The sequence below is a fragment of the Pelodiscus sinensis genome, chromosome 5, assembly GCF_052426305.1.
Source record: "Pelodiscus sinensis isolate ZL-2025 chromosome 5, ASM5242630v1, whole genome shotgun sequence".
In the NCBI taxonomy this organism is placed as follows: Eukaryota; Metazoa; Chordata; order Testudines; family Trionychidae; genus Pelodiscus; species Pelodiscus sinensis.
In genome coordinates this window covers 93,591,531-93,611,997 of record NC_143056.1, presented here as the reverse complement: position 1 = coordinate 93,611,997, position 20,467 = coordinate 93,591,531, and the positions used below count along the sequence as shown (strand labels likewise).

General features: G+C 40.3%; 1 protein-coding gene across 2 annotated transcripts in view; it reads right to left on the bottom strand.

Moving 5' to 3' along the window:
• Nucleotides 1-20,467, bottom strand: part of LUZP2 (leucine zipper protein 2) — a 446,738-nt gene that overhangs the window by 84,596 nt on the left and 341,675 nt on the right. For both annotated transcript variants that reach the window (XM_014573955.4, XM_075927755.2), the window contains one exon: nt 19,030-19,092. In XM_014573955.4, the coding sequence (XP_014429441.1) occupies nt 19,030-19,092 (63 nt within the window). The remainder of the gene's footprint in view (nt 1-19,029; nt 19,093-20,467) is intronic.

Below are 20,467 nucleotides of genomic sequence, written 5' to 3'. Positions count from 1 at the left end.
CCCCTCCCTTGCCCAAGACTGGAGTGTGAGCACCAGCTTCCTGGAGGGGGTGGGAAGGACAGGGGAAGAAAGCCCCAATGCTCCCCGCCAGATCCAGCATGCGGGGGAACAAGCAGAGCAAAAAAGGTCTCAGCGCAACAGCATTTTTCTTTCCTCTGCATGCAGGAAATAAGCAGCCAAAACGGCTCCATGCACATTGCCCTTTTTTGTCGTCTGGGAAACACTTCCCTGGCTTCCCTTGCTAACCCTTCGTGGAATCTTTCAGGGAATGGGAGCAGCGGGAGGTGTGTTACATGTGCCTGTCCTGTGATGCAAAAACAAATGTGCCCCCCCAAACCCTTCATACTTAGATCCCGACCCCGTCACTCAGCCCCCCCTCGGCCAGACAGCCTACCCCCAGCCCCAGGGTCAAAATCCCCCCTGCCTCCCAGCCCCCTGGCCAGATACTACTGGCCAAAATGCCCCCTGCGGTTCATCATTTGCAGCCAAGGGGATCCACAGAAAGCAGCCACCCAGGACACACTATCAGAGATGATCTAGATGGTGTTTGGTCCTGCCGTGAGGGCAGGGGACTGGACTTAATGACATCTCAAGGTCCCTTTCAATTCTAGTATTCTATGATTCTATGAAAACCTTTCAAAATAAAGCCATCCACTACATTCTCCCCCTAGATATTGCAAAGGGGCAATAACTGAGCTCAGCGCCCATTATAATATGTACTGTGCACATATACACAGTTAGGCCATGCCTCCACTTGCCATGTAACAGAAATCGATCTTTTGGTGTTCAATTTAGTGGGTCTAGTTAAGACCTACTCAATTGAACATTGAGGGCATCCCCCTTTGGCACTGGTACTCCTTGCAGTTATGAGGTGTAAGGGAAGCATTTGCTCCTGTTGACCTCTCACTGTGAAGACAGAGCCAATCTCAGCTTAATGTATGTTGACTCCAATTATGTTATCTGCATACCTGGAGTTGAGTACCTTAAGCCAGCCTTCCAGGTTTAGTAGAGCCTGGCCTTGGAGCCCATATCCTAATATTACAATCTAAACATGCAAGGTAACAAGGGATGGTAAGATTAACAGTGAGGTGAAGTAACAGCAAGTCCAGGGCAAGTTGTGTGAGTGCCTGTTTTTCCTCTAGACCCTAGTGCCTGAAATTTGAATGTGTAATTATGGTAAATGTTTTTATTATTCAAGCAGCTCCACAAATTGCTAAAAAAAAAAAGAACAATATGTTTATTTCTGTGTGCTGAGATGTGTAATTCTGGAATCACTAAACCCAGCATAGATGAACACAATGAAAATCCCACCTAGTGCACAGATAAAACCCCAGAATTCCTAAAACTGGTATTTATTCCAACATAAACAAATGCCTGCAAAGATTTTTCTGTATCTCATTAGACATACTCAAGTCCTCATTAATTTATCTATCAAGATACAATCTGAAACAGTATCTGAACACCTTTAGTTTAAGTTTATTTTCATACTGTACTAGATTATGCATTCACTATAAACTTTTTGTTCTTTATCTCATTTTTATTTTATCTCTGAATAAAAAAAATCAAGTCTCTATTAAAAGAAAATCAATGGCAGGGGAAAATATAATCTTTTTATGCTATTAAATCAATCAGTGTACCAGTTGCAATACCATACAAACTAGAATAGATGGGTATGCATCAAAAGGTAAATAATACAAAAGACAGTAGTTGTACAGAGATAAAATTCTGATATCTTCAGATCATAAAAATATACAAGTTAAACTGCAAATAAAATTTCAGATATTTTGAATACTTTTTAAACACTATATCATCTTTAGATAAATTACCAACACTTCTAGAAAAGAAGAAAAAAATGCTTCCCATTTTTCTTGACTGACTTTTCTCTTTTTTCGAAAGCTGTAAAGGTAGTACAGCAATAGGTTATTTTCACCCAGGCACATCTTTCTTGCTAAAGACAACATACGTAATTTGTAAAAAGAGCTTGCCATGTCTATAGTCTTTTTCCTCACCCGAACAGAATTGCATGCAGTCTTCAACACTTATTTTCACAAAGCATAGGTTAATGGAGCTGTACAATTAAATTGCAATATCTTTTGGGTCCCCGCTTTCAGACTCTAGGCAGCTGTTGTTAAGTTAATGCACTGCATTTAGTCTTTAGCTTCCACCTCTATTTCTCATCCTCAGTAAAGTCATTGGTATGAAATATGTATGATGGGGGGGGGATAAGGGGGGAAAGGAGAAAATCCAGTATTCAACATTTGTATACCAAAAATGTCAGTGTCTGCTTTATGTTAAAGAATCAGCTGATGAGCTTTTCCTTTCCTAATTTTTCTTCACATGTTCATGTTTTGTCATTGGCTTTAACCTTTTGTAGTCTGATTCCTGATATAAATTCATTTCACCTGGCTGGGTTGTGACTTCAGACACAGTCCTGAGTGAGGGGTGGTGGATAAGCACAACCCTAAGAATAGCTCTGGAAGACACATCTTGACTCACAAATATTCCCTTTCTTCCTTATTGCTTTACTGTGATAGTAATTGCCTGCAGGCCTATGCCAGCAACAAATTATGCCATGTAGCTGAACTGGCCAATGAACATACAGAGTGCAGCCAAGACTTCACCCATTTTCCACTCATCAGCAATCACTTGCTCCAGGGATGGATAAGCTATGTAACCATGCACACAAGGTACAAGCCGGCTGTGAGCCAAGGCATTCGAGAAACAGGTCCTTACTTCTGCTAACTTCCTGGCAGAGTTGTATAACTCAAAGCAATACCATAGCCTTTCATGAATGGTGAAAAAAAGTTACAGCCCTGGTTTTGCTTTCGAAGGAGAGTAGTATTTTAGACCAAGGCACAGCAATGCTGCTTCGCGGAGAACGGGTCACAGAAGGGAGGAAAGAATGTGTAAATTATCGGAACATAAAGACTCTACTAGGTCAGACCATTGGTCCATCTAGCCCAGTTTTCTCTCTCCTCGCATTGGTCAATGAAGGAATGACCAGAAGAGGTAATTAAGCCAACCATTTTCTGTCCCAGGTTCTGACAAACTGAAGGTAGGGACACTTCAGAGCATGGTTTTGCACTTCTGCCCATCGTGGCTAAGAGATACTGATGAACCTATCACTCTCCATGAACACTGTATTACTATATTACTTTCTGTATTAGTTCTAATGACTGTTTTGTATACCTCTGGCTATATGTTTAAGATCTTGCCATTTTGCTACATGGGTGCAAAGAGCAGTAGGTATGACAGCCACTGCGGGCCCTAGGACAAGGTGTGGAGGAATGGAAGGTGGGAGTCTTGGGTGGAAGAGATGGAGCTGGGACAGCTGCCCACAGTGCCGCCCTGACTGTGATGCCCACCCCACCTCTTTGGCTTCAGAGCCACAGAGTGTCCAGTGTGGCACTCTGGCAGTGATTCAAAGGGATCTGGGGGTCAAAGGTTCAGATAACCCTAAACCATAACAGAGGGTTTGGCGCAGCATTGCACAGTAATTTAATGGACAAAATAAAAAATATTTGTGCTCTCTTTCAGTACATAAAGGGTTGAGTTGTGAATTTGTTTAAGAAAAGTGGTGTATTTCTTTATAGAAATAAAGGGCTACTTTATGAAAACAAATAAAGTATTTATTTGGGCATCAATAAAGAGACTATCCTTCCAAACTTGGAAGGCCAGCTGAGCTTGACTCTATTGCCGAACACAGCCTTAGTATAAAGGACTGCAATTCAAACAAACATGAACTGGAGTGGCACCTGCTTACACCACGACTGGATTTGAGTCAAAAGTTACGACACGCACCACATTTCAATGTCTGCCACGGTAGCCAAAAATGTTGCGTCATTTTCATGAATAATCTCAATTTTACTTTCTATTTGTGCAAATCAGCCCTTTAAAAGATTAGAGGCAATTTTTTATGTCATCGATTTGTCCACTATGATGAATAACAGCATTTTAAATTTTAATGATGAAATCATCAGTTCTGTTGAATTGGTTTTTATAACTTCTAACTTTGTTTCTAGGGAGTATAACATTATGTCCTTTGTTCCACAGCAAAATTTTAAAACTCCAAGAAAGAGGTTTACTAGGATGCAATTGCTTTTAATAGGCATGGAAAAACAAACTTATATATGGTAACATCAATTTTATTTTATGGGGAGGTATAATGCAAATTGCTATTAGATTTAGACAATTATGGTCTGAAACTCATCAGCGAATGCTACCTCTCATATAATAGGATTGATGGATTTCCGCTCCATACAGTTGAATGCAGTGCCTTGAATATTCAAAAGCTTCATAGACACGGCTACCCCTCTGAAGCTTTTGTTCTCATATAATACTACAGGTTGAACTCTAAATTGAGAGTCTCTGGTCCAGCAACATCCATGATCCGGCAGGAGCATGAGTGTACCAGTATTAGAGAGTCCCAGCAGGGCTGGCAGCAGGACTGTGCGATATGGCTGGGGAGCCTGTCAGGGCTGGCCATTAAGGCCAGAAGGGCAGCGGGGCCAAAAATGACCTCCCTAGTCTGGCAAAATCTCTCATCTGGAGCCGGTCAGGTCCCAAGAGTGCTGGACCAGGGAGGTCCAACCTGTATAAGAAGAATAGTATGTAAAAAGAAAATCACGCCTCCTATTAATGAGTTTCCTGGAAGGCAGTAGTTTGTATTGCAAATACCATTTGAAAGTAAAAATCAGAGATGAAAGGAAGCCGGTGTGGGTGGGTGTGCTGCTCCAGTCAGAGCTGGCTGGGGTGCTGCACTGCAGAGAGGCGGGGAGGAACATGTTGCAGCAGGTTTCTCAGGGATCTCCAGCAGGCTGCTGCACCAAGCAGCAAAAAGGATGCCAGCTGGGACACGCCCCACATTGGTTTGGAACTGCCCCAACTCCTTCCTCAGAGTGCCGTTAGGGAGAAGCACAAGGGCTAAAGCCTCCCCTTCCCCATTCCTATCTATGCTGCTTGCTCTTCCCCTTCCATCAATGTCAGAGTGGGAGGAAAGCTCACATGCTGCACCCCTCTCCTCCTTGGCTGGTGTGAGGTGGAGGCAGAGGTGCGTGACTCTGCTGCAGGCTTTCCTTTCACTCCCCAACAGTGACAGAAGGGGAACAGCAAGCAACAAGCAATGTTGCTAGGAATTGGGGGATGGGACTTTAGCCACCTGCCCTCCCTAAAAGGTGCCCTTGGCCCCCCACAACACCAACCCCATCCTAAGCCTCTCCACACCAGCCAGCACCCTGCCCTGATTTGTGCACCCCTTTACACCAACCCTCTGCCCTGAGTCCCTCCTCCCATCCCTAACCCTAACTCCTGCACCCCTCCCATTCCCAGCCTCCTGACATGATTCTGGCATCCTCCATTTCCCCATCCCCTGCTCTCTACCCACACTAAAATTTCAGACCAGTTTCTGTCATATCACACCTCCCCTCCACCTCTCCACCCTTAGCACCCCCCCAAAGGGGTTAATACAAAAGTGTCTCTTAAAAAATTAAGTCACTTTCACCATGAAATTTAATATCTAATGTATTTTATATCAGTACTGCTCTTAAGATTTGATTTAGGAGAGTACTGAAACATGCTTTTAAAACCTACACATTTACCCAAATAGTGAGCTCATCTATGAGAAGAATGTAAAATGCCATGAAATGATTCAACATTAATACCAAATGTTGATAGGGAAAAGTGCAAAAAGGAAGACGAATAACCAAATTTGTCTAAACAAAAACAAATTGATAAGATTCGAGGACCATGTTAAAACTAAGCTTGTTAAAAACCAGCAGATACTGAGCCAAAAATTAGCAAGCCAAAATTATGCCAGATATTAGGACAAATAATGAGATGGACTAGTTCACCCATCTCTCCCATTTCAGGTCCTTAAGGGTACATTTACACAACAATATTTTGAAATAACTGGTGTTATTTCGAAATAACTTAGTCCCCGTCTACATAGCAAACAGTTATTTTGAAATAATGTTGAAATACTGTCAAGCTGGAAGACTTCTTACTCCAACTCCTGTAACCCTCAGGCTGTGTCTACACTGGCCACATAACCCGTAATAGCTATGGAAATGAGAGAAGTCAGAATAGGGAAATGCGCGGGGGATTTAAATATCCCCCGCGGGGATATTTAAATAAACATGGCCGCCACTTTTTCCCGGCTTGGGGAAAAGCCGGAAAAGAGCGTCCAGACTGGCGCGATCCTCCTGAATAAAGCCCTATTCCGGAGGACCTCTTATTCCTACTTGCAAGGCTGGGCCAGAATTAGCTCACCCCTGAGTTATAGCCATCTTTAATACCATAAAAGAAACTGTCAAACAAAGGGGAGTTTCCTTGTAAACTTGGATTTTAACAACAGTAACAATATTTCCAGCCCATCTTAATCAACATCCTCTCTTTTCCCAAAAAGGATAGCTATTACCATTTTCTATACTGATTCAGAGACTATTAAACAAAGTGGTTTTTCCTTTTAAGACTATCACCATGCAAAGAGGGGAAAAGTTGTTAAAATGGAAGCCTCATTTACTACTTTACATTTCAAATGTTTTAATTATTTTTCCCTGTTTTATAAAAGGCGGACAGACTTTTTAATGACTAAGCAAGCTGAGGTTTCTAAAGACCAAAGCTCAAACCTTTTTGAACATTGTTGGATGGTGACTGAGTTATGCCAACACCTTTATTCTATATTTTAAATGTAAATTAATACCACAGGCCATCCCTACTCTGGACTGCACTTCAGCACATGCTTTATTTATTCATATGCTCAAGTACTGTTCAAAATAGGAACACTTACTTGAACTGGGCACTTATTACAGGTGATTTAACAAAATATTGCTTCCTTTAATTCTATCATGACTGTCAAGTCTCTAAAAATCGACAGTCCTAATGTCAAGAAAATAATATGATGGGACTCAATCCTGAGGAGTACTTAGTGCATCCTTTGATGTGCTCAGCATATCCAAATTTCACCAACATCTATAGCAAATGAAGGTCTCAGTCCTTTACAAGAGGAGGTACTCTGGAATGGCAGTCTAGTTTTTAGTGAGCAATTGTCCAATCACAGAAACATTGTCACAAATTGAACTTTTCAGCAGTCTCAGCAATTATGAAAATGGGGCTTCCCGCCTTGTACTATAGAAGAAATGTGAATTATGCTGGCAGCAAAAAACTGCCATTGACCATGACATAGCAATTATATATGTAGAAAGGACTATAAAGAATTCTTCCTCAACAATAAGGGCACTTAAAATAATTAATATGTAGCAATAGAGATTATCACAGGAGTCTAGGGGACATAATTACATGTTTTCCAACAAATACGTGGCCATAATTGTATAGATCTCTTTCATAATCTCAGCCAATAGCATTTTACAATTCCCTTTCTCCTCTTTGTTTTATCCTTACTTTCCTAATCTTTTGACACAATTAGCTTCTCAGATCATCAACTTTACTTTCCTAGTATATGAAGAACAATTATTATTTTACCTTGGAATCTTAAATGAAAAGTAAAACTGATTACACACTACATTAAAATACACACTTCTGAACCTATAAAGCAGAACCATTTAAATACGTCACTAAAACAAATGGCAAAGCTACTAAAATAAGTATGCATGTTTTGTACAAGTTACAGTTAACATCACTGATCAGACAAAAGATTCAGAACCAATAAAGGATTTTTATAGAACTGCATGAGTACAATTACTTTTTTTTTATTGTCCTGATATCTCAGGCCTACATTTACATTTTCTCTGGATGTGCGCAAAAATGATTTCCTTTATTTTAATTAAAATACCTGATTTGTTCTACTGATATATTGAGAAGCAACTTGAAAAAAATAGTTAAAAATGCCTGAAACAAACACCAATCTAGATTCAGCAAAGTACTTAAGCAGCAGTCCCTTAAGCACCTGATTACAGTGCTTTGCTTAGTCAAGGTTTTAAGGCTACTATTATAATTAAAATGGACTCATTCAGAAATTGTAGCTGTCTTCGTGAGATAATTTGCTGCACAAGAGGAGTCATAAAATAAGTGCCCTTCACTGAATGGTCTTGGTTTTCCTTGTTTCAGCACATGGCAAATTGCAGTTTGCTTCTTTTTAAAAATAATGGTCTCTACACACTCGATGTAGCATGCTCCAGTGGATTGAGCACTGGGGCTGAGAGCCAGGAAATCTTGAATTCTAATCCCAACTGAGACACTGACTGCCTCTAAAGCCTTAGGCAAGTTATTTAACCTTTGTCTCACTTTGCCCACCTGTCAAATGGTGATAATTAATTGTACTTTTCTGCCCTGGAGGACTAGAAAGATTAATTTGTTCATTTCTGTGAAGTGCTTTAAAAGTGTAAAGTTTGCTGAAAGTGTTAGTACTATTATTACTTTAGATTTTATTTACTGCAACCTAATAAGATGCTATTGCAGAGTAAGGTTAACATTAGACACTATTAACTGTTTCACTGGAGAAATAAAAACAAAATTGCCATTTGCATTTTTTTTATTTGTTTGTTTTTACCACTATAAGCATAACAGAAATTCAGTGACAATACTGCTTACTGTTTATCCTGTGGCCTTTTCAAATAAATGAGGGGATAAGTTTCTGGTGGACTATGGAGTGTTGGGCATCCAAAAAAAATGAACCAAAATGCCCCTTCCTCCAAAAAACCCCCAACAAAACCAACCAACAGATGACAACCTGCCTCCACAACTGATGTCCTTCTTGACATCTTCAGCAGAGTAGATGTCTGAATGAGCATAGACTAAAGTGTTCTTTCTCCCCTACAGTCATCATGGTCATGACCAGAAGTTAGGGTTGAGGCAACCTGTGTAGAGCACTATAAGATGCTTCAACTGTTCTGCAGTTCTAGCAATAGAGAGAGAAGTTTATTCTCCAGAGTGCACAGTATGGCACCCATCATAAATATTAAAGCTAAATTTTCAAGACGGAGGATTGGCTCTTCCACTCCTTGGCTACCTTAGTAGCTCCTTAATGGCATAATATGCACCACCAATTACAAGCTCTGTGCTGGTGGAAGATCTCAGCTGGAGAAACATATGCTCACAGAAAGTGACTGCACCATCTCATTACCAGAGGGACCACCGCTTAGGCTACATAGTAAAAGGTTTTATAGCCATATAAATAGGAAAAAAACAAAAAAAGAAGAAGTAGGACCGCTAATTACAAAGGATGGAGTAGAGGTTAAGGATAATCTAGGAATGGCCCAATATCTAAACAAATACTTTGCTTCAGTCTTTAATGAGGATAATGAAGAGCTTAGGGATAATGGTAACGTGACAAATGGGACTAACGATATGGAGGTAGATATTACCATATCCGAGGTAAAAGCCAAACTTGAACAGCTTAATGGGAGTAAATTGGGGGGCCCAGATAATATTCATCCAAGAATATTAAAGGAACTGGCACATGAACTTGCAAGTCCATTAGCAAAAAATTTTTAATAACTCTCTAATCTCTAATTTTTTTAATAAATCTGTACCATTTGATTGGAGAATTGCTAATATAGTTCCTATTTTTAAGAAAGGGAAAAAAGCGACCCGGGTAACTACAGGCATGTTAGTTTGACATCTGTAGTATGCAAGATCTTGGAAAAAAGTTTGAAGGAGAAAGTAGTTAGAGACATTGAGGCTGATGGCAATTGGGACAAATTACAACATGGTTTTACAAAAGGTAGATCGTGCCAAACCAACCTGATCTCCTTTTTTGAGAAAGTAACAGATTTTTTTAGATAAAGGAAATGCAGTGGATCTAACCTACCTCAATTTTAGTAAGGCATTTGATACAGTACCACATGGGGATTATTGGTTAAATTGGAAAGGATGGGGATCAATATGAAAATTGAGACGTGGATAAGCAACTGGTTAAAGGGGAGACTACAGCGGGTCATATTGAAAGGTGAACTGTCAGGTTGGAGGAAGGTTACTAGTGGTGTTCCTCAGGGGTCAGTTTTGGGGCCAATTTTATTTAATCTTTTTAATCGCTGACCTTGGCACCAAAAGTGGAAGTGTCCTGATAAAATTTGCGGATGACACAAAGTTGGGAGGTATTGCCTATTCAGAAAAGGATCGGGATATCATACAGGAAGATCTGGATGATCTTGTAAATTGGAGCGATAGCAATAGGATGAAATTTAATAGTGAGAAGTGTAAGGTTATACATTTAGGGATTAATAACAAGAATTTTAGTTATAAACTGGGGACACATCAGTTGGAAGTTATGGAGGAGAAGGACCTTGGAGTCCTGGTTGATTATAGAATGACTGAGTCGCCAATGTGACATGGCCGTGAAAAAGGCTAATACGGTCTTGGGATATATTAGGCGAGGTATTTCCAATAGGGATAAGGAGGTGTTAGTGCCATTATACAAGGCATTGGTGAGACCCCATTTGGAATACTGTGTGTAGTTCTGGTCTCCCATGTTTAAGAAGGATGAATTCAAACTGGAACAGGTACAAAGAAGGGCCACTAGGATGATCTGAGGAATGGAAAACCTGTCTTATGAAAGGAGACTCAGGGAGCTTGGCTTGTTTACCTTAACCAAAAGAAGGCTGAGGGGGGACATGATTGCACTCTAAGTATATTAGAGGGATAAATACCAGGGAGGGAGAGGAATTATTTAAGCTTAAGACCAATGTGGACACAAGAACAAATCATAGAATCAAAGAATAATAGGACTGGAAGGGACCTCGAGAGGTCATCGAGTCCAGCCCCCCGCCCTCAAGGCAGGACCAAGCTCCGTCTACACCATCCCTGACAGATGTCTATCTAACCTGGATATAAGCTGGCTAGTAGGAAGTTTAGACTTGAGATTAGATGAAGGTTTCTAACCTTTAGAGGAGTGAGGTTCTGGAACGGCCTTCCAAGGGAAGTAGTAGGGGCAAAAGATCTATCTGGTTTCAAGATTAAAGTAGATGGGTTTATGAAGGGGATGGTTTGATGAGATAAAATGATCTTGGTAACTAATGAATGGTCAATAATCAGTGGGAAATAGGTCAATGGAGGGATGATAGGAGTTACTATAGAGAACTTTCTGGGTGTCTGGCTGGTGAGTCTTGCCCACATGCTCAGGGTTTAGCTGATCGCCATATTTGGGGTTGGGAAGGAATTTTCCTCCAGGGTAGATTGGCAGAGGCCTTGGAGGTTTTTCACCTTCCTCTGTAGCATGGGGTACAGATCAAAGCTGGAGGATTCTCTGCATCTTGGGGTCTTCAAAGTATTTGAAGGCTTCAATATCTGAGACATAGGTGCGAGTATTATTTTAGGAAGGGTGGGTGAGATTCTGTGGCCTGCACTATGCAGGGGGTCAGACTAGATGATCATAATGGTCCCTTCTGACCTTAAAGTCTATGAGTCTATGAATCTAGACTGCAGAATTTTTGCACAAAAACTCGCAGAGCATCCACACCTCAAGCGCATTTTTGCACAAGATAATCGACAGAATGGAGGGGTTTTGCGCAAGCATTCTTCCTTTTTCTATGAGGTATAACTCCTTTTTGCGCAAGAGCTCTTGTGCAAAAAGGTGCATGTGGACAGGGAATGGCTTCTTTTTGTGCAAAACCCCCTATCAAAGAAAGTACAAGTGCCCTGGTGGCCATTCTGTGAATAGCTATAGCGCTTTCTTTAGAGAGAGCATTCATGCAGTCTGGATGCTCTCTTGCACAAAAGCGCATCACTTTTTCGATGTGTTTTTGCAGTATGGACGCTGTTTTGTGCCAGAAGTTTTTGCAGAAGATCTCTTCTGCAAAAAGCTTCTTGCGCAAAAGCCTGTAGTCTAGACACAGCCTTACAATGTAAGTCCAGAGCTAAGTAATGTTGCACAACACTGAGTAGGCAGAGCATGAGAGATTCAGATTTTTTGTTTGTCCCAAAGAAGGGATTCTACTGAGCCCATAGCAGAGAATGAAGGCTTCTACTGTCAGAGGAAAATGATGGTAGGGACACAACCCATACTTCCATGAGGCTGGGAACCCCCAACAATGAGAGAAACCTCTAAAATTGAGCCCAAAGGGTGTGAAAAGCTAACAACTCGCCAATAAAACCAAAGAATGTGAGACCTGTACTTCATACCTAAGGGATTCTACTCAATTTTATATGCACAACAGTTGTTACAACCAACAGTTTCTTTGATATAGGCAGTTGGCCCCTGAAGAACATACATAGAAATTCACTCTCAAACTTCTTTTGTTCCACTGTTGCTGGCCTCTCCTCTTGGAGTGCTACAGTATAGGCATTAAAATCTATTATTCTCTTTCCCTTCATTAATCAAACTTGACTGGTCATTTTATTAAATCTAAACACAAGGCAAAATTTCAAATTAACATAAAAATAATGAAGGTTTCTTACAACTGAGCTCTATCTCTAGATATATTGTAGATTCTCTGGTAAATGATGAGAGTTGTGCTTCATGTGCAGGATTCAGGAGTACCTCTTGATAGTTTACAGTTCTTTAGCACTTTCCAGCTAAGGAGCTAAGGGTACATTTACACTGCACACTTACTCTGAAATAGCTTATTTCAAAATAGCACATCTACACTGCAGAGAAGCCTCCAAATTAGTCCGAGGCAGGCTTCCCTAATGTAGATGTGCTATCTTGATTTAGAGCCCCAGGAGGCACTGGGGAGGAGTAACTTAGAATGGCCCCGGTGAGGGGCTATTTCAAAATAGCAGCAGTGGAGCGTCTGCACATGCCTTATTTCAAAACAGCTATTTCGGAATAGGCATTATTCCTCACAGAATGAGGTTTACAGATTTTGAAATAAGCTGTCCATTATTTCAAAATGATGTCAAAACGGAATGGCTGGGTAGACACTTGCATTGTTTTTTTGAAATAAAGCTAGTTCTCAAAATAACAGTGATGTATAGACACATCCTAAGAGTGCTTTATCTAAATTTATTTATCCTCATGTTATCCCTGGGAGGTAAATAAACAATATTATTCCATTTTGCACCTGAGGACACTTAGGTACATCTACACGGCAGCGTTATTTCAGAATAACTCACATTATTCCAAAAAAAACATAGTGCATGTCTACACTACAAGCCTTTATTTCAAAATAATGTCAAGCTGGAGGACTTTAGTCCAACTCATGGTAACTCTCATTTCATGAGGAGTAAGGGAAGCTGAAGGAAGAGTGTAGACAGTGCCAAAAGCTGAATTAAGCTACAGTAAAACTCCAATAGTCTGGCACTCAATAGTACAGCACTCCCGATAGTCTGGCATCAAAATGGCAAGTGAGTGAGCTTTTGCAAAAAACGAGTCACAAGGCAGCAGCAGCAGCAGCAGCAGCAGCAGCAGCAGCATCTGAACTCAGCGAAACCGTAAGGGATTGAGTCAGTCTGCCACTGGCATTGTGTGACGTTAGACAGTGCTGTTTTGACTTTTGAATATTTTCGCCCATCGGTGTGTTCAGTAATAATGGAGTCAAAGGTGAATGAAGGTGCTAGTGGTAGTGGTATGAAAAGTGTAAAAAGGAAGCATGTAACACTGACATTGAACCAGAAATTAGAGATTATAAAGATGCTAGAAAGAGGCATAAATCAGAACACTATCATGAGTGAATTTAACATTGCATCTTTGACAATCTATGACAGAGAAACAGAAGGATCAGTTGCAAGTATTTGTTGCTGAAAGTGAAGTGCCTACTAAATGTACCAACATACTCAGAAAAGACCTAAGATGGAGCAGTTGGATGTGGCTTTAAGTGGTTTAGTGCAAAGCGTTCTGAATGTAAGCCCATTACTGGGCCAGTGCTCATAGAAAAAGCAAAACAGTTACACAGTGAATAGAACATTAGCGAATCATGTGTGTTTTCAGAAGGTTGGTTGCGTAATTTTAAGTATTAGCATGGGATCCGTAAGTTAGATATCAGTGATTGAAATGTAGCCGTGTTAGTCTGGTGTAGCTGAAACAAAATACAGGACTATGTAGCACTTTAATACCATTAACTCACAGACATCTACCCTTCCCCACCTCTAATATCATTAACTCACAGGCATTCACCTTCCTCCCCCCCCACCCCGCATTCCCCCTTCTGTTCTGAAATGTGATTTGTCCTTTTCATGTGTGTTCATTTTTTTTTAATTGTATCCTTTGGTATATATGGTTGTGACTATTTTCTTCCCCTATTTGATCTGAAGAAGTGGGTCTGGCCCACGAAAGCTCATCATCTAATAAACCATCTTGTTAGTCTTTAAAGTGCTACATAGTCCTGTATTTTGTTTTAGATATCAGTGGTAAGCAAAAGTCTGCCGATCACATAGCCACTGAGGAGTATAGCGCTATTTTTGAGCAGTTGGTAGAGGAACACGGTTTGTCGCCTTCTCAAATATACAATGCCGATGAGACCGGGCTCTTATGGTGTTGTTTGCCAAACTCTACTCTGGTTGGTGGTGCTGAAAAGGCTGCTCATAGCTTCAAAATAAACAAAGACTGCATTACAGTTCTGGTATGCGCAAATGCATCCAGCACGCATAAGCTTCAGCTTTTTGTTGTAGGGAAGTACAAAAAGCCAAGGGCATTTAAAACTCTTACAAGTTTGCCAGTGATTTACTAGGCACAGGGGAATGCTTGGATGACAGCAGAAACCTTTAAGGACTGGTTTTTTAATTATTTTGTGCCTACAGTTAAGGAGAATTTTAGAAAGAGGGGGGTCAACCGGAGGATAGTAAAGCTGTTCTTTTGCTCGATAACTGTCGAGCGAATCTGCCCGCTTCGGAGCTTGTTAGTGGAAATATTTTCACTACATATTTGCCAGCAAATGTGACGTCTTTGATCCAACCTACGGATAAAGGCGTGATACAGAACTTTAAGTGTTTCTACAGCGGGTCTTTTGTCCGAAAGCTGGTAAACTCAGACTGCAGTGTTTTTGAATTTCAACCTGATTTCATCCTTAAGGATGCTGTGTATGCGGCCGCATTGGCTTGGAAAGACGTACAGAAGGTTACTGTACGAAAATGTTGGGGAAAACTTTGGTCTAGCATCAGGTTTTGTGACAATTCTTCCAATGAAGAGGAATTTTGTGGTTTTAATGTTAGGTCTAAACACAGTAATGACATACAGGAAAAAACTGAAAATGTACCTGAGAAGAATGCTGTTGCAAAGCTCACAGAAAATGAGATTGAACAATGGCTTGCTATGGACAAAGATGAACCAGTTGTAGAAATTTTGAGTGACGCTGCTATCACTGAAAGTGTTATGAATCCACAAAAACCTCAGGAAGAAGAAGAGCAAGTGACGGAGAGAGCAAAATATATCTGGCGAGAGTCAACTGATTTTATTTCCAAATTAGTTGAATTTGCAGAGAGTTGCAGCCAATACAATGCAGCTGAAGTGATGAGCCTTCATATTATTCTGAATAACTTTTATACCAAGAAGTCGCAGTCCTCTAAGCAAGCCGATCTCAGGGATATGTTTGCAAGGGCATGGAAGATAGTTCAGCCTTTGTCTTTACCACCACCATCAGAGCCTACTGTTGTCGACACCCCTATGGAAGCAGAGGAGGATATCGATAACCCAGATGATATCACAGATGATGAAGCAGGGTTTCATCAGATGATTAGTTTTGCAGCATGGCAAATAAACAAAATTATAGTTTTAAGTTTTAGTGTTTTGTTTAAGTTCGTGGGTTTTTTAGTGTTTAAGTGAATAATTTACAGACTGTATTAGTGTTGAAGTGTATATATGTATATAGTGTTTATATGTATGTAGTACCTCTTCATAGTCCAGCACATCCAATAATCTGGCACCACCTACTCTGGTCCCAAAGGTGACGGATTATCGGAAGTCTACTGTATTTTAACTTCAGCTATGTGATTGATGTAACTGAAGTTGAGTAGCTTAATTCCACTTTAACCCTGCTGTGTAGATCTACTCTAAGGTACAAGGAGATGAAATTACTTCCCCAAATTCACACTTGCTATAGCACAGCCTAGAACATTCAGTTCTTAGGGGATGTCTACACTACGGGACAAGATTGAATTAAGATACGCAACTTAAATGGAAGTACCTTAACTTGACTTTTGGTACTGTACACACTGCAGGAAGTTGAAGGGAGAACATTCAACTTCTCTTACTCCTTGTGGAAGCAGGACTACCAGCATTGACGGGAGTGCCCCTCTCAGTTTGAATTAGTGCGTCTTCGCTAGACTCGCTAATTCAAAACCTGGAAGATCAACAGCAGCAGCTTCGGTTTTCTCTGTAATGTAGACATACCCCTAGAGTTTTAAGGCCAGAAGGAACTGCTATATTTTCTAGGTTGACCTCCTGCATATCACACTAAACCCAACAACGGACATATTACATGATGCTAAATTATGAACATACCACAAGCATAGAATAGGAGAGAGACTAAGATGCCCCAGTGCCCCATGCATCCAGGTGATCTTCGCGAGTGATCTTCATCTCATGCTGCAGAGAAAGGCAAAAAATCTCCAAGATTGCTCTAGTCTGATGAGGAGGAAAATTCCATCCCACATATATATATGGTGGACAGTTAGCCCCTGAGCACACGTGCTAGAACTAGCCAAACCAGAACCTGAGAGAGAGAGAGAATGCTCAGTGCCACCTCAGAAACCTGTCCCTGCATCATCCAGTGTCCCATCTCCAGCTGTGATATTTCAGAGGAAGGAGAAAAAAGACCACAGGTATATCATAAGAGAAAAAAACACTTCCTGACCCCTTCCTTTTCTTCATCCCTGTGCCTCAACTGCAGGTCTTTTCCTAAGGGGCAGCAGGTCCACTAGGTAAGTTAGAGTAAAGAACTGACACTCAAGAGAAATTGTATTCTCAGGTTGGCTATTGATTTGCCATATACCATTGGCAAGTCACTTCACCTTTCTGTGCTGCATTCCACGCCCACCCTTTGTCTTTTCAATTTAGATGGCAAGCTCTTTGAGGCAGGACCATGTCTTATTGTTTGTACAGTGCCTACCACACTTGAACTCAATCTCTGTTGGCCCCCATAGATGCTAATATAGCACATATGGTAACAGTAATTAGCCTCCTCTCTGCAGGCAAATAAAATAAGTCTTTCCCCCTAACCACTTTTAGATAATATCTTTTATTCCCCATCTTAAAGTTTTCTACTAAAATCCAAACTGAATCTGAACTGTTTGTTGAGTTGATTCTACTTCATTAGCTGTCATTTTTAGTGCCAAACTAGAACCCCAGATCTAATTTAGAGAAAATTCCTCAAACTGCTGGTGCAACTGCCTAATGATAGTGAAAATTCAGATAAGAGTTTTCCTGTCTAGTGCATACCTCTAATTTTGTTCCTCCACTGGCTAGGGTTCCAAAAAAGACCAGAAGTAGGAAGTATGTAAAATTCTGTGAGACATCCTATTCTCATAATATTATCTGTCTGATTTTAGAAAGAGGAATTTGGGTATGTTTCAGCTGAGTATCTAAACTTTTCAGTGTTTATGTGAATGAGACTGACTCGAAATTTGGTTTGCGTATACAGGCAGTCCCCGGGTTACGTACAAGATAGGGACTGTAGGTTTGTTCTTAAGTTGAATTTGTATGTAAGTCGGAACTGGTACATATTGTAGGGGAAACTCTAGCCAAACATTTCTCCAGAGCTCAGTTTTATTCTCCCACACCTCACTTCCCTTAGTCCTTTATTCTCAAGCTGAGGTGTCTGCTGAGAAAAGCCGCTCCGCGTCTCCCTGGTCTGCTGGGGGGGGGGGGGGGCTAGCTTCACGTCTCCCTGGTCTGCTGGGGGGAAGCAGCTAGTGCAGGGTTGCCTCACCCCGTTTGTAAGTAGGGATCCGATGTAAGTCGGATCCATGTAACCCGGGGACTGCCTGTACCTCATAGGGCATGTTTACACTGAGGAATTATTTCAAAATAACTTCCCTTATTTCAAAACAACAAGGTGTGCATCCCCACTAAGGCTATGGCTACAGTGCAGCCCTATTTCAGGATACTAGATGTATCCCCAAATAGCTATTCCATGTCTTTTGAGCACTCCCACTATTTTAAAATATAACAGGCTCACTATTCTGATGTCTCTGTAACACCTCAATCCACAAGGAGTAAGGGACATTTCAGAACAGTGATTCTTTTGAAATAAAGTGCTGTGTAGACAGCGCCAAATTCTGAAATCAGCTACTTTGAAATTGACTCAAAATAAGCTACGCAATTTGCATAGTTCAAATTGCGTAGCTTATTTCGAGCTACGGGTGCAGTGTAGATGCACCCTACCAAACCTGTTATTTCAAAATAAGAGACTTGTTATTTTGAAATAATAACGCCTGCTTGTGAAGAGGAATAAGCTTATTTCAAAATAGTAATTTCAGGAGTTATTATTTTGAAATAACCTGGTAGTGTAGACATAGCCATAGAAACTTCAGTTTCTTGTCAAGAAGCTGTAGCTGAAGAAAGAAATTTCAAAAGAGCTGGAACACAGATGGATAAAAGCTAGATGCCTACAGGATTATTTTCCATGTTTGTCACAAGTTATTCTGTCTACTTGTCACAGATATTTGAAGAGTTTTCTTTAAATGTTATCCTGTACAGCTTTAGCACAGAGGACTGCTAATCAAACAGAAACCACCTGACAGCCATAAAATGTTCTAATGCCCAATTAGAAAGATTAAAAAGCCCTTTACAAGAATCTGTGGAACAATGGGAAAGGTTTGTGTCACTAGCAGAGCACTGACTATGCCATTGGTTTATGCTGGTATTTTCATGTAAATAACCATGAGCTAAATATTTTTCCATTTCAATTTTAAGTAACGATGGAGATAACAGAATTTTTGAAGCTTTGAATTCACCTCTATCTTTTCCCAAAGAAAGCATTGCAATACCATACTTTGCCCTTTCAACTCTGACAAATAGATGGTATTTCAGAGAACACATTATGGGAATGATGTCTGTGACTGAGAGTTTTGAGCATCTTTCATTATGCTGACAGTTAGGGAAATTATTTTTTCAATTCTGCAGTAACAAAATCTGGATGATTTTAACATTATATTGACTGAAAGTAAATACCTTAGCTAGCTCTAGTAATATAAACTCACCTTAAAAATCAAATCCTTTTTCCCATAGCGAAACTCCTTCAGCTGGGCTTGGATCTTTTTTGACTGCAAGTAAAAGGTAACAAATTGTTATTTTAAATCATTTACATTTGAGAACCTGAGGAGGAGATGACAGAAATTCTGACAATGGAAAAAATGAAATTAGCTCACACACACAAAAAAAAAAAATCAAAGCTTCAGAATTTTATTCTCTTTTTTTATTTGCATGCCTGTATATATATTCTTTGTAACAGCAGCACGTCTACAGCAATTATGGGAACCAAGGAAGAGTTAAATGGTAACCTCCAATTAGAACTCGTTCACAAGCTATCTTGTTGTTGTAGGGAGTTAGTTTACCTCATCTGTTTTGGACACGAGATTTTAACAACCGTTCACAGCTAAGCAGAGCTAAAGGCAGCAGGAGACACAATATACAGAAGTTTAATGACTTCTATTATGTGGTTAATTGTTGTATGTGAGTCACATTGTAAGGATCATGTAGACTGCTGCCTGATGAAAGTCAGCAAAGCTATGCTGATTTATATTATCTGAGGATCTGGCCCAGAAAGGCGCTTTTTTTTTTTTTTTTAAGAGAACGTTACAGTGAAAAACTAATTTTAAATGCATTTATAGTCTTACTTCTCTCAATTATTTTAAAAGGTTTTTGTTTAAAAAAAGTGCAGGATGTGAATGATAATGAGTTCCTTTATTCACCCTTTTTTGGCCTTCCCTTTATTTAAGTAACCATCGCAAATAAAGTATTTTGCCGGCTTTACAACTTTAATAATTCAAACCGGTCTTCAGACTAGATATTAATGTAAAGACCCAAGTACCTAATTACTAGCTATTTAGCACTTTTTGTTGTTGTGGTGAGGTTTTTAAACTCCTCCACACACGTCAGTTTGCATGTTTAATGGTATCGTCTTTACAGTACTGGGTGATCTAAGCTAGTTAGAGTTCTGTAATGAAATTCAGCTCTCACCCCAAGTCCACTGAAAAGGGATATTAACCTGAAGAGTGATGTATCAAAGGATTTGGCATATTTTCCATAATTGGAACCCTTTAAGCAAGGCCATATCTACACAGAACTTTCATGATTAAATCTTTTGAAAAAACACCCACCTGAACAAAAGTTTTAATGATGAAAAGCTCTAGTGTAAATAGTGCTTCATCAGTGAGAGCCACTCTCCCTTCCATGAAGGTACCCCTCCTCAGTGGGGGTGATTTTATTCGGTTATTGGGAGAGCTTTCTTCCAAGGACAAAGAGCAGCTACCCTTTCAATGGTATCACTGAAGTGGCACACTGCCTGTGATTGCATGTCTTTCTAAAAGACATGTTACAATGTGACAGGTCTTTGAGCTAGATGAAACAATCACTGGGTGAAATTGTATAGCTTGTCTTAGGTGGGAAGTAAATCCAGATAATCACAATGGTCCCTTC